The sequence below is a fragment of the Chiloscyllium plagiosum genome, chromosome 32 (genome assembly GCF_004010195.1).
Source record: "Chiloscyllium plagiosum isolate BGI_BamShark_2017 chromosome 32, ASM401019v2, whole genome shotgun sequence".
Lineage (NCBI taxonomy): Eukaryota > Metazoa > Chordata > Chondrichthyes > Orectolobiformes > Hemiscylliidae > Chiloscyllium > Chiloscyllium plagiosum.
This window is the reverse complement of record NC_057741.1, coordinates 35,545,141-35,560,574: the sequence shown is the minus strand read 5'-3', so window position 1 is coordinate 35,560,574 and position 15,434 is coordinate 35,545,141. Positions and strand designations below refer to the sequence as shown.

Here is a 15,434-nt window from a genome sequence, read left to right as displayed (position 1 = left end):
CAGTGACTTTAATTTTCAGCTCTCAACATCTCTAGGCCTTTTGAAAATCAATTCTAAATCCAGTTGGAAGTGCAGCAAACTCAGGTACATTGACCATGTGAAGTGTTTCTCAAGTACATCAAAAATATTTAATACAATCTGCTGCAGAATGATGAGAGGGTGAATACTCACGTCATTCTGTTGAGGCTAATATCAAAAAGGCTTGGGTTTGTTCGTTAATAGAAGTTGATACAAAACCACAGTGTACCCGTTCAAGCAGGCAATTGAGATTCAGCACAAAATGTTAAGCATTTCCTAGAAGTGCACTCGGTACTGCATAAATCCAAATTAGCTCATAGACAAATATGCGTTACAGACAGTAGGCTGAAATGAACTGACTGCAAGTCAAGTTCATTGCTATAATAACATCCAAGAGTGGAGATGCCAGTGTTGGACTGAGGTGGACATGATCAGAAGTCACACGACACTAGGTTATAGTCTGACAGGTTTATTTGAAATTTCAAACTTTCAGAATGCTGCCCCTTCGTCAGGTGAAAGGGCAGTGCTCTTAAAGCGTGTGATTTCAAATAAACCTGTTGGACTATAACCTGGTGTTGTGTGACGTCTGACCATAGTAACATCTGTCATGGGTTACATAACAAAATGTATGGGGCTAGTGATGGAGTGGGGTGGGGGAGGTTTGGCAGAAATGAAGAGCTCAACAAATATCAATTCCCCACATCTTCCTCTGATACACCCAGATCCTCCTTTATCATGGCATTTAGGTGAATGAGGGGAGGCATGTAACTTGGCATAGGATGCCCTGGGTTCTAACTTACTTTTAAAATGTGCCAAGAGAAAAGCTGGTTCTTTAAAAATCAAACCATGACTTTTTTTGACAAAGACTATAATTTTCTCTCTCACAATTCACTCCAGGTATACACTCTTGGCTCCCCTCTGTTTTGTATAGATGGACTTATCGCATTGAAGAAAACTGACGCAGGTAGATAATTGACACATTCATTCAGATTCTGTGCACAAACAGAAACAACCCATCTCTATTAGTTTTCACACCTGGGAAAATACTCCAATATAGTTAATAAAATACATTTCAACCATTAAAAATAAAATTTGCCTGGGTGACAATTACTTCCTCATAAGTTCAGCACAATATGAAGAATTTCAGTTCATCCTTAAGAAACAAAGGTCCAACAGTTGAGAATGAGAAGCATTAGTGACATTGGGTTGAGATGCTGAGTACTCCGTCTGTGATTCACCTCCCACCACACAACAGACTCGCCCATCTCAAGATATCATACAAGACCTCTCACTCTTAGACAAATGCAATAATGTAAGAAGGAGTGAGATTGTTTAACTAAGCCCTTTAGTTCTTTTCTCTAGGTAATGGTGCTGCTTGGTTATCACATTACCTAGTTCTAATCAAATGTCCCAGATACAATAGACAAGGCTAGAGGTGTGTTTTCTACTGCATGAAAGTAGTCAGAATGGGACATGAAAGTTGTTTTCTATCCAATTTGCCCTTTAACACCATTGTAATGGATTGTAATGGAACTACACCTTGTTATTGAGTTTACAAAACTACAGATTGTGCTACGAGCCATCTAAAGAAAATTTAATTTGTGGATCCTGTCTTCAAAGATAAAACATATGAGAAGCTGTGTTTGTCTATGAACATTATCATCGTACTAAAGTGACATGCAACTTTACTTGTGAAACTACCTTTGACAGGTTAAACCTTTAACCAACCTAAACATATGAGCTGTACGTTGACATAAAACACAGAACGTACTGGAATAAGAAAGATGATCTCAAACTAAATTAACAAACATGTACAGCACCCCTTTTCCTGCCCAGGGTACCTTGCCCTACTACACAAGGAACAAGGGAGCAAATACTTTAACTCCCGAGGGCAACTGTGAAACATTCTGTCAAGAAGAAATGTTCTTTATAGATAGTCGAATCCTCTCAGCTTTCACGCTTTTCATTGACCTGATACATTTTGCAGCCCTTTAAATGTAAATGCATTGGATACAATGGTATTGCCCTTTATTGATTTGTAAACCCAAGATAAAGCCAAACATGGGTTGAGGGTCAAAGGAATGCATGTGAAATTCCTTCACCACTCCTGCCACATTCATTCATGTACACAGAGTTACACCAATACATCATGGTATAAGTAGTTAAACTGCCCGTTCATTAATCTGAGGCTTGGTAAACTTCAACTGGGTGGAAATCCACAGATATTGATGACCATCATACTAGTTATACTAGTTAGATCAATGACCCCTCCCAGTCTCCTTGCCAATAATGAAAGGGGGGGGGTGGGGGTGGATAATCTCGCCACAAACACCTGGTCATCTCAAGACGCAATATAAATCCCCTTATCCAAACAGTTCCAGACAATATAATTAATGCAGCAGGAGTTAGGCAGTTATAAACAAAGCTGCAGTACCCTGTAACAAGTACTCTCCTGTGTACACTATGGATTGCAGTACATCACAGATGAAGCTGGGAGATCTTTGCTTTCCTTTAAATGAGGAAATCTCAATTTGAGATAATTCCCGGTTCTCTACAAAGGTACCTGGTCCAGATTGATCTTGTGGGCGGATCACCATTCAGGTGTCCAGTCATAAGAAACAGCAAGAGGTTGCTCAAAGAACACTTATGAGGTGTAGAATCCCTCCTTCCCTCCGTGCTGAGTGATCATGACAGCGAGAGGCTCTCTTCCACCCAAAAGCTTTCCCGTTCTGGTTCCCAAAATTGATTTCAATGCCGTCAGAACAACCAGTTCAGCAGCCTTCAATTAGTTTACCACTCAGATGAGATGCACAATTAAGACACTATACTAACTTTAAACATAGCCCAGTAGATCCAGGAAAGTAATTACCAGTTAACTTGTAGCATTAGATTTCACACCAGACTCTTCCAGTTTAATAAAATTGGACAATTCCAGGATCCCCAGAGCTTGATGGTTTCATTACTCCCAAACTTAACCATGACTTTCACAAAAGGTGGCACTTAATTTAACCATGAAACAGTGGTTAAAGATGTTTCACAAGAAGCACATCACAATGATGTGAAATCCATCTTACACTATGCATATACCAACAGAGATCAACAAGATCAAGCCTGGCCAGTCCATCATCTATTTGTAAATAAAACACTATTTTCCTTCATAGACATCTGTCAAATTCCAAATGACTTATTCACAAAGCCCTCGCCAATTTTTGCCGTCTCATGAATTAATTTCTTCCAAAATAAACTGATGGTTGTAAGGAGCTTAATTGTGAAAGTGCTCCTCAATGCACAAAAAGGGACCAAGTGAATTCTGAATCCAGGAAGGGCAAGATTTCAGAATAAACTGCAACAATATGATTTTAAACAAATTCGGCAGATATTAAATTTGGAAACAAGTGTCCTAGTAAACACTTATTATGATCATTTTAACTGAATGCCTACACTATTACATAAAGCCTTTAGAGCAACAAGGAACATTTATGCAAAGTTTGAAAAAAAAAGATCTGTTTGAAGGCATATCTAAATAAATGTTATGCAAGAGGTCAGTAAAAGATAGCTACTTGAATGCAGATCTTCAGCCGGTGAAATGAAGCCATTACACTGTCTACCAACCACCTAAGTATTTGGAGTTAAAGATCTAAAAAGAGCCCAAAACCAAAATAGATTCAAACACCTCACACCCATCCCTTTCCCCCTTCAAATCCCAATGACTAAGTTATGGTTTGGATGCCTTTCATAGCAACAAGAAAAAAAAGCAAAATATTCATTTGTATTCCGTCCCTCCTATATGTTATCTTCAATCCTCATCTTTCTCACAGCTCAATGAGCTTTAGATGTTCACTGTGTGAGCATGCTTCTTGCATAGGAGCTTGTCTTTCTTGGAGAAGAAGGTTTGGCCTTCCAAATTCACACAACACACCTGGAATAAAACAACACCAAAAAGGCAGTTAATAAATAATACAGAAGTGTTCTTCTATCAGAAATGTTGAGGCCAATTTTAACCAGTGAATAAGGAAAGAATGCAGGAAACAGCGACAGGTGTAGGTCATTCCATATAGATTTTAAAAAAAAATAGGTTTAGATTAGATTCCCAACAGTGTGGAAACAGGCCCATCAGCCCAACCAGTCCACACCGACCCTCCGAAGAGTAACCCACCCAGACCCATTTCCCTCTGACTAATGCACCTAACACTATGGGCAATTTAGCATGGCCAATTCTATTGAGAGCCTGTTTCATCATTCAGTTTGATCATGTCTGATCTTGGGTTTCACAGCGTTGAAAGCTTCAGCCAATAAATTAAAATTTGTTCAGGGTTCTGAGGAAGGGTCGTTGGACCTGAAATGTTAACTCTGATTTCTCGCCATATATGCTGCCAGACTTGCTAAGCTTTTCAAGCAATTTCTGTTTTTGTTTCAGTTCCTTTGTTGTGCACTCATTTGAGTCATTGCTGCTGTGCTCACTATTGTTTATTTTTAACAAGACGTAAGCACGTGAAGTTAGTTAAATTAAAACAGTTGCATTTAGTTTCTGACAAGATAAATAAATATTTGTTCTCTGATAACTTACGAAAAGCAACAATCCTACAAACACAGCAGTGACACAAAATATTTAAAATGCAACACCTTCCCTTTGCATAAAAAGAGTTACAAAGTTTGGATTCCAGAGGATGTGGTAGAGATATTAAACCTTGAGCCACATTAAACAAGGAACATTTCTAATAAATCACAAATAAGTCTAGGCTCCTTTGAAGGGAGGCACCAATTACACCGAGAATAAAAAGATGTAAATGCAAGACAGAATAGGCGAAAGGAAGAAGCTGCATGTGATTTTTTTTTTGGCCACGATGGAGACGCCCTCTATCCAGGCAAAAATCCCAAAAATTGGAAGACCTTCCTATGCACACACCATTTCCCATTTTTGCAGAGGCAAATTTGAGGATATGCTGCACTTCACACGTGCAGTTTCTGGAGACAGCTGCCCATGTCTCGATGTAAATTGGATTTTGGAGGGGGGTGGGTGGTGGATGATTGACATGGAAGGTTGGCTTGGAAACGGCATTATGAATTGGACGGGGCAAGGAGCCCTGAAGCTCTTTACCCATCCCAGATCCAAAGCTTGCAGCCTCTACTGTCATCCTGTGGTTGCCTGATTCACGTCCCAACACAATAGGTCACCCAGGAATGAAAAGATGACCATCTGGGACATTTTATCCAAACCCAACATTGTCCTATATGTTTCTGCACTCTGACTTACTTATGACTGTTTTACTGTAGTCAACGTGACTGCCAATTGGCACCCAAGAAGCTTCCACAAACAGCAATTGGAATTAAATCAAGGCAGCAGATTACTACCTGAATGGCTGTAAATTGGGGGCGGGGAGTGTGCAGCAGGATCTGGGTGTCCTTGTGCATCAGTCACTGAAGGGAAGCATGCAGGTGCAGCAGGTGGTAGAGAAGGCAAATGGTATGTGGCCTTCACTGTGAGAGGTTTAGAGTACAGGAGCAGGGATGTGTTGTTGCAGTGGTAGATGCAGGGAAGATGTTCCCGATGGTGGGTGTGTCCAGAACCAGGGGTCAAAAACTGAGGATTCGGGATGGACCATTTAGGATGGAGATGAGGAGACATTTCTTCACCCTAGTGGTGAGCCTGTGGAATTCATTACCACAGGAAGGAGCTGATGCTAAACCATTGAATGTATTCAAGAGGCAGCTACATATAGCATTTGGGACGAATGGGATCAAAGGTTACGGGGAGATAGCAGGATTAGGCTATTGAGTTGGACTATCAGCCATGATTGTGATGAATGGCGGAGCAGGCTTGAAGGGCCGAATGACCTCCTACTGCTTCTATCTTCTGTGTTTCTACGTAAACTGCCAAACAATCTGTTTTAGGTGTTGGTTGAGGGATATCCTTTGACCACAGGACACCACGTATATGCTCCTGTCCTGGGATCTTTCAAAACTGGGATGGACAGACAGGATCACAGTTTAACACCACTTCCGAACTATGACACCTTGGACAATGGAGCACTCCCTCACTGCTCGACTGCTAACTCAATGTAAATGGATGCGTTCAAGTCTCTAAATCTACTTGAAGCCAAGATTTATCCCTATTCTGAAAATTAAAAGAAAATGTTATGTTTTCTAAATGTTCTCCATATATTAACACAACACAATGATTTGCATGAAAACCTATTTCTACTCAATGGGTATTCTAGCTTTCAACAAAGCACAGAAGAACATGTCTTTTTTTATTCAAACCTGATGTTTGTGTACTATTCCTATCAACTTTATTTTAATTTTAAATTTCTGTGGCCACAGTTATAATAAAAGGTCCTGCTGGGAATTGGTCACTCTAATGATGCATAGCAACCCAGGCACAGCAGTAATCACAATGATATTACACCTCAGACATCAGCAGGATTTCTCCTGAATAACTGCCCATCACTCTCCTGCTATCTCTAGTGTTCTAACCATTTCCTTCAATTTGGTATAAAAGTCAGTCAGTGGCCTGATGTCAGGTGACAGAGAGGGGATCAGTAACTACAGAGCCTACCTGGGGAATGGACCAGGGAACTATGATCCTTAGAGATTCCCTCTTTCCCAATTACTCATGATTCCTCCACTTGCTCAATCACACACCCCAGGTTACAGTCCAACAGATTTATCTGGAAGCAGTAGCTCAAAAACCCTCTTTACTTACACATGAAAGGTCCTTGATTCTGGGACTGCTTCTTCAGAGTCAGCTATTAGAGTGTCAGTATCTCTAATATTTCCTTTCTTTTCCCCAAAACCTCTGATGTTCTTGTTTATTTATTTTTCTTTTTGCTTTTTTTTTGTTTTTTACCCCCACACTACCGCCTAACTGCAGTAGTGCTTATTTTTTTCCCCAGCACCCATGTTGTGCCCCCACACTACCGCCTAACTGCGGTAGTGCTTATTTTTTCCCCAGCACCCATGTTGTGTGTGTTTAGGTGTGAGACAGAGTGAGAGACACAAGGTGCACGAATCGTTATTCAGTTTCCACCACCAGGAAGAAAGGAAACACCCGAGTGGCCAGTGACAAGCAGTGCCCTTCACAAAGGGAATATTTCCCTATTTATCTGTCAGCCAGGGATCTCTGATTGGTCCAGATTAACAGCCTCAATCAGGGAACTCATATTCTCTGGGCCAAGCTGGCTGACCTTGTTACAATCACTCCATTTACCTTTCCATATATCAGGCTATGGGCCAATGGAATGACTTGCAGGTATAGCAATTAGTAGCAGCTTTTTCTGAAAAGATGTTAATGGAATACAAAACTCTCTTACTCAGTTTAAAACATTTTGTGAAAAGCATAGAAAATGTGACAGTTACTTCTGGTATAGTGCACTATACGCTACAAAGACAATTTTCTTTCACAAGTCCTTTGAGGGATTGGTGGTAAAAAAAATCACTTACTGGAAATTTGCATATGACATAGGGACTTTTAGGGCACACATTTGATTAGATTAGATTAGATTCCCTACAGTGTGGAAACGGGCCCTTTGGCCCAACAAGTCCACACCGCCCTCCGAACAGCAACCCACCCACACCCATTCCCCTACATTTACCTCTGACTAATGCACCTAACACTACGGGCAATTTAGCATGGCCAATTCACCTAAACTGCACATCTTTGGACTGTGGGAGGAAACCGGAGCACCCAGAGGAAACCCATACAGACACGGGGAGAATGTGCAAACTCCACACAGACAGTTGCCCGCAGTGGGAATTGTACATAGGTCCCTGGAGCTGTGAGGCAGCAGTGCTAACCACTGAGCCACCTTGCCGCCCAATTTCATCCCAGAAAACGTAGTAAGAAAATAACAACCAGGAGAAACAGGGTTCCATAGACAGGAGACACATGAAGATGTAAGATATTCTCAGTATGCTGCGGAGATTGTGGATTAGTCATTGTAGCTTACTTACTGTACAGACGGTACAGGGTTTACTGTACTGTACAGACGGTACAATATTTACTTACTGCATAGACGGTACAGGGTTTACTGTACAGACGGTACAGGGGTTTACTGTACAGACGATACAGGGGTTACTTACTGCACAGATGATACAGGGTTTACTGCACAGATGATACAGGGTTTACTGCACAGACTGTACAGGGTTAACTGTACTGCACAGACGGTACAGGGTTTACTTACTGCACAGACGGTACAGGGTTTACTGTACAGCACAGACGGTACAGGGTTTACTTATTGCACAGACAGTACAGGGTTTACTTACTGCACAGACTGTACAGGGTGAACTGTTCTGCACAGACGGTACAGGGTTTACTTATTGCACAGACGGTACAGGGCTTACTTACTGCACAGACAGTACAGTGTCTACTGCACAGACGGTACAGGGGTTTACTGCACAGACGGTACAGGGTTTACTTACTGCACAGACAGTACAGGGTTTACTGTACTGCACAGACAGTACAGGGTTTACTTATTGCACAGACGGTACAGGGTTAACTGCACAACGGTACAGGGTTTACTTATTGCACAGACGGTACAGGGCTTGCTTACTGCACAGACTGTACAGGGTGAACTGTTCTGCACAGACGGTACAGGGTTTACTTATTGCACAGACGGTACAGGGCTTGCTTACTGCACAGACAGTACAGGGTTTACTTACTGCACAGACGGTACACGGTTTACTGTACTGCACAGACAGTACAGGGTTTACTGCACAGACGGTACAGGGTTTACTATTCTGCACAGACAATACAGTATTTATTTACTGCACAGATGGTACAGGGTTTACTGTACTGCACATACGGTACATGGTTTACTGTACTGCACAGACGGTACATGGTTTACTGTACTGCACAGACGGTACATGGTTTACTGTTCTGCACAGACGGTACAGGGTTTACTATTCTGCACAGACGGTACAGGGTTTACTGTTCTGCACAGACGGTACAGGGTTTACTGTTCTGCACAGACGGTACAGGGTTTACTGTTCTGCACAGACGGTACAGGGTTTACTATTCTGCACAGACGGTACATGGTTTACTGTTCTGCACAGACGGTACAGGTTTTACTGTTCTGCACAGACGGTACAGGGTTTACTGTTCTGCACAGACGGTACAGGGTTTACTGTACTGCACAGACAGTACAGGGTTTACTGCACAATGGTACAGGGTTTACTGTTCTGCACAGACGGTACAGGGTTTACTGTTCTGCACAGACGGTACAGGGTTTACTATTCTGCACAGACGGTACAGGGTTTACTATTCTGCACATACGGTACAGGGTTTACTATTCTGCACAGACGGTACATGGTTTACTGTTCTGCACAGACGGTACAGGGTTTACTGTTCTGCACAGACGGTACAGGGTTTACTGTTCTGCACAGACGGTACAGGGTTTACTGTTCTGCACAGACGGTACAGGGTTTACTATTCTGCACAGACGGTACAGGGTTTACTATTCTGCACATACGGTACAGGGTTTACTGTTCTGCACAGACGGTACAGGGTTTACTGTTCTGCACAGACGGTACAGGGTTTACTGTTCTGCACAGACGGTACAGGGTTTACTGTTCTGCACAGACGGTACAGGGTTTACTGTTCTGCACAGACGGTACAGGGTTTACTGTTCTGCACAGACGGTACAGGGTTTACTGTTCTGCACAGACGGTACAGGGTTTACTGTTCTGCACAGACGGTACAGGGTTTACTGTTCTGCACAGACGGTACAGGGTTTACTGTTCTGCACAGACGGTACAGGGTTTACTGTTCTGCACAGACGGTACAGGGTTTACTGTTCTGCACAGACGGTACAGGGTTTACTGTTCTGCACAGACGGTACAGGGTTTACTGTTCTGCACAGACGGTACAGGGTTTACTGTTCTGCACAGACGGTACAGGGTTTACTGTTCTGCACAGACGGTACAGGGTTTACTGTTCTGCACAGACGGTACAGGGTTTACTGTTCTGCACAGACGGTACAGGGTTTACTGTTCTGCACAGACGGTACAGGGTTTACTGTTCTGCACAGACGGTACAGGGTTTACTGTTCTGCACAGACGGTACAGGGTTTACTGTTCTGCACAGACGGTACAGGGTTTACTGTTCTGCACAGACGGTACAGGGTTTACTGTTCTGCACAGACGGTACAGGGTTTACTGTTCTGCACAGACGGTACAGGGTTTACTGTTCTGCACAGACGGTACAGGGTTTACTGTTCTGCACAGACGGTACAGGGTTTACTGTTCTGCACAGACGGTACAGGGTTTACTGTTCTGCACAGACGGTACAGGGTTTACTGTTCTGCACAGACGGTACAGGGTTTACTGTTCTGCACAGACGGTACAGGGTTTACTGTTCTGCACAGACGGTACAGGGTTTACTGTTCTGCACAGACGGTACAGGGTTTACTGTTCTGCACAGACGGTACAGGGTTTACTGTTCTGCACAGACGGTACAGGGTTTACTGTTCTGCACAGACGGTACAGGGTTTACTGTTCTGCACAGACGGTACAGGGTTTACTGTTCTGCACAGACGGTACAGGGTTTACTGTTCTGCACAGACGGTACAGGGTTTACTGTTCTGCACAGACGGTACAGGGTTTACTGTTCTGCACAGACGGTACAGGGTTTACTGTTCTGCACAGACGGTACAGGGTTTACTGTTCTGCACAGACGGTATAGGGTTTACTGTTCTGCACAGACGGTACAGGGTTTACTGTTCTGCACATACGGTACAGGGTTTAGTATTCTGCACAGACGGTACAGGGTTTACTGTACTGCACAGACAGTGCAGGGTTTACTGCACAGACGGTACAGGGTTTACTGTACTGCACAGACAGTACAGGGTTTACTGCACAGACGGTACAGGGTTTACTGTGCTGCACAGACAATACAGTATTTACTTACTGCACAGATGGTACAGGGTTTACTTACTGCACAGACGAAACAGGTATCATGCCAAGTGTGGCCCAGTGCTTGAAGAAATTTATCGCCAGCCTCTATAGGGAAGTCACAGCCATGGCAACTAGTGCCAAATAAATTATAGTAATCTGTGAAATAAAATACATACATGTAAATGTCTCAGAATTAATCAGTAGCTTTATTTCAAAAAGCGTCAAAATATAACATTGTGCCAACAGAGTCGGACAGAGAACAACAGCTGTGGCAACATTCCAAAGTTATTATGTTAAATCTCCATTGTAGATTCAAATATACTTTGTTTTCCATTATATCTTGTGAAAAAAAGATGGTCTTGAGTTCGAATGGTTAGGAGAAAGTGAGGACTGCAGATGCTGGAGATCAGAGTCGAGAGTGTGGTGCTGGCAAAGACCAGCAAGTCAGGCAGCATCCGAGGAGCAGGAGAATCGACGTTTCGGGCATAAGCCCTTCATCAGGAATGAATTTTAAACGGATGAAGAGCTTATGCCTGAAATGTCAATTCTCCTGCGCCTCAGATGCTGCCTGACCTTCTGTTCTTTTCCAGCACCACACTCTCATGTTAACAGGTTTAGCCACATGTGGGCTATACCACTGTAGTTCCCGCAAACAGGGAACATGCATCCTTGCCTCAGATTATTGGAATAAACTCCTTGTGATGCACCATAAGGTTGAAGAGTGAGAATTACCTTTTTCACAGTAAGGATCGCCATCCTCCATGTGGAAAATATTGTTGCGAATAGGTTGCTTGCAGGCCACACACACAAAGCAGTTAACATGCCAGGTCTGCTTCAAGGCATTAATAATTTCCTGAGAGACCAGAAAAAAAAAACACTAGAGCAAGAAAAAACAAGCAAGTCTGCAGACCTTATTCACACTGTAAGTAAAGAACCTAGGGCACAGTCTCTTACCCAGTGACATAACCAGAAAGATTTCCAGGAACCACAATATTGTGTTGCACTTTGTAATAATCATGCTGCTTCTGATCATCCAACTGGGAAGCCCAAATCACAACTTGCAGTAAACATTCCTCTAATCTTTCTCGGGACATTGCAACCTTTGTGAACTTCTGCAGTATATATGGTGAGCCGCTGTTTGCTATTAGTAATATTTCTGCTACGCCATTTTAACAGGGGCATCCAAACACCTTTACTTCACCCATTTCAGAATTATCTTAACAGAATGTAAGAAAGACTTGCATTTATATAGTACCTTTGCAAACCTCATTTTGTTGCTAAGTGCTTCACAGCCAATGAAGTACACTTGAAATGTCACAACTATTTGAATGAAGGAAACATACGGTAAATCAGGCAGCACCTGAGGAGCAAGAGAGTCGACGTTTCGGATGTAAATGTTATGCCTGAAAAGTTGACTCTCTTGCTCCTCAGAGGCTGTCTGACCTGCTACGCTTTATCAAGTGCCACATTTTGTCGACATTGGCTTCTCCAGCATCTGCAGTCCTAACTCTTTCCAAACGTACAGTAATCGCCCACAAACCAAAACATCATAACAATAGAGTCATCGCCTGGAGTAACGTGCACTGATTTGGCCTCCTCACTTTTAGAAAGATCTAACTGCAATACAAGCAGTTTGGAGAAGGTTCACTCAACTCATTCCCAGGATGAAGGACTCGTCTTGTGAAGAAACGCTCAACGGCTTGGGCCTACACACAATGGAGTTCAGGAAATGGAGAAACACATCAGGTTTTACGGTGGATATCAGGAGGATGTTACTTCTTCTGGGGAGACTGAAACTTGGGGGATATAATTTAAGAAGAAGAGGTGCCCCCCTTTTAAGATGCAGATGAAGAGAATTATTTACTCCCAGTGGGCTGTTGGAGACTGGAATTATTTGTTCCAAAAGGTAGTAGTGGCTTGGCCTTTAAATTTAGACAAGGTGGAATGAGATGGAGTTTTGAAAGACAAGGGAGTCGAGGGTTCTCCGAGGATGGGTCAATAAGGAAAGTGGAGATGAGACCACAACCTGATCAGCCATGATTTTGCTGAATGGAGTATCAAGCTGGAGGGGCTGAATGGCCTACTCCAACTCCCATGTTTTTTCTGAAGAAAATCGTGCTGAGCGATAAACATTGATAGGACATCTCATGCTCTTCCTGGACTAGCAATACATACTTAAGCAGATAAACAAAGGTTAAATGTTTACTTCTCAACTCCCTGTGAAACAGTGAAATGACAAACTTCACAATTTTCATCTTTTCTCAGCAGTCACATGGCAATACACAATTGTTTTGCAAACAAACATCATCAGGAACAGGGGTAGTCCATTCAAGCTCTCAAGCACAGCTCTACCATTCAATAATAGTGCAGCTGATCTGATCCACTGCTTCTCAATATCCTTTCAACCCCTTACTCGTCAATAATCTGCCCACCTCCAGCTCAAATATATTGAAAGACTCTGCTTTGGTTGCCTTTTGAGTGATCAAAGTTCCAAAGACACGTGACTTTTCTCATGCTTCCTGAGATGTAATACCCACGGGGATGGGGTCACGCATCCATTCTTGACTGAAACTTCTGTGACAACTCCATAAATGGTTACACCAATATAACTAAACGAGGTAAACAACATTACATTCCAGCATGACTATGCTATGTCTAAGTGTGTGTTACTATGAGGCATTAACACAAGATTTAACAATAGACCCAAGTATTATGAAGCCCAGGATTTAAGAAAGTCTCATCTGCAGGAGTAGTGATCCCTTTAGCCGAATGCAATTTAATTTTTATGCGGCATGTACAATTCTATCAAGAAGTGCTTTCTGAGGTAAGACTACATGATAGTCATAGGACATAGGACAGTACAGATTAGAGTGGTGCTGGAAAAGCACAGCAGGTCAGGCAGCATCTGAGAAGCAAGAAAATTTACGTTTCGGGCAAAAGCCCTTCATCAGGAATGAGGCTGGGAGCCTCCGGGGTGGAGAGCTTTTCCAGCACCACTCTAATCTGGAATCTGATCTCAGCATCTACAGTCCTCACTTTCTCATAGAATAGTACAGCACTGGAACAGTCGCTACAGCCTACAATGTTGTGCCATACATGACATCAAATTAAACTAATCACTTCCTCCCTCCCCTTGGTCCATATCCCTCCATTCCTTGCTTATTCATGTGTTTATCTAAAAACCCCTATCATGTGTGCCTCCACCAATACCCCTGGCAGCACATTCCAGACTTCTACCACTCTCTGTGTAAAAAACTTGCCAATCACATCTCCTTTAAACATTGCCCCTCTCACATTAAATGCTTGCCCGCCTAAGCACTTCAATCCTTCTAAGTCACTGGCCCTTCCTTGAAGGTCAATTCCAATCTCTGGGGAAAGTACATGCATTACATAATCTGCTCACATTAGGTCCAGGATATTTAGCCATTTGTAATCGCAGGGGTTACTTTGTCAGTTAGCTTAGTTGGCTGGATGGCTAGTTTGTAATGCTGAGTGATGCCAACAGCATGAGATCAATTCCCACAGCGGCTCAGGTTACCGTGAAAGTCCTGCCTTCTTGTCCTCCCCACCTTACCAGAGCTGGGGTGACCCTCAGGTTAAACTCACCACCATTCATCTCTCGCTAATGGAACAGCAGCCCTCTGGGACTGTAGTAACTTTACTTGAAGAGTCTGATAGGGGGTCCTTCCCAACCTGAGACTATTCCATGCCCAATGATCTATCAAGGGAAGCAACAGGAGTCACAAAATAAATTCCACTGACATGGAGTTTAGAGATCAGTATGGAGCTGTTGGGCTGAATGGCCTATTTCCTACTTATAAACAGTAAATAACAGTACGTTCAATTGGGATTTGTCCACATATCTGCCTGACTCCAGTTTCCATGTGTTCAAACATTAATTGAATACTAAATTGAACAGTTAGTGTGATAAGCTTCCATATGGAATGTGTCGATCCTTTAACCGAAACTTTTAACACATAGCTGTGCAGGCAATAAGTTCCATTTAATTCTGAGTTAGCAGGCTGTGAAGTTCACATTTCAACCCGGAATCCAATCAGTTTTCAGACGGAACCTTTTTCTGTCTTAAACACTTAAGAGCAAAATTGGCTGACTTTTTGTTGTGTGTCCGTTAAAGGGGAGTCACTCGTGTACAAAGTGAACTTCTGCATGGCCTCACACATCCCTGTGACTGTAATCTCTTCCTCCCCCAGAACCCTTCTTGAGATACCTGCATTCCTTCAATTCCAGCCTCCATTGTCAGTCTTTAACTGCTACACCATTGGAGGCTGTGTCTTCAGCTCCCGAATTTGTCCCTTAACCCTCTCTGTCTCTCCCACCTCTGTTGGCACTGCATACAGCTTATTTCTTCAGCACAGAGTTGGCCATCCTTTCTTAATTTGTCACCTTTCGTGACTCAGTCTTGAATTTTATTTGCAGGCAAATTTCTTCAGGAGGTCTTGCTGCATTAAAGCCATTATACAGATGGTAATTGCTGCATGTTTGTTGACCATTATAAGCCAGAACGA

The 15,434-nt window shown here is 42.8% G+C and overlaps 1 protein-coding gene across 14 annotated transcripts in view; it reads right to left on the bottom strand.

Moving 5' to 3' along the window:
* Positions 1 to 600: 600 nt before the first annotated feature.
* The window catches only part of pdlim5a (PDZ and LIM domain 5a), a 264,895-nt gene continuing 250,061 nt past the window's right edge, over positions 601 to 15,434 (bottom strand). For all 14 annotated transcript variants that reach the window (XM_043674412.1, XM_043674413.1, XM_043674410.1 and 11 more), the window contains 3 exons: positions 11,641 to 11,761; positions 10,949 to 11,064; positions 601 to 3,937 (listed from right to left, as the gene is read on the bottom strand). In XM_043674412.1, coding sequence (XP_043530347.1) covers positions 3,848 to 3,937; positions 10,949 to 11,064; positions 11,641 to 11,761 — 327 coding nt within the window. In that variant the 3' untranslated portion in view covers positions 601 to 3,847. The remainder of the gene's footprint in view (positions 3,938 to 10,948; positions 11,065 to 11,640; positions 11,762 to 15,434) is intronic.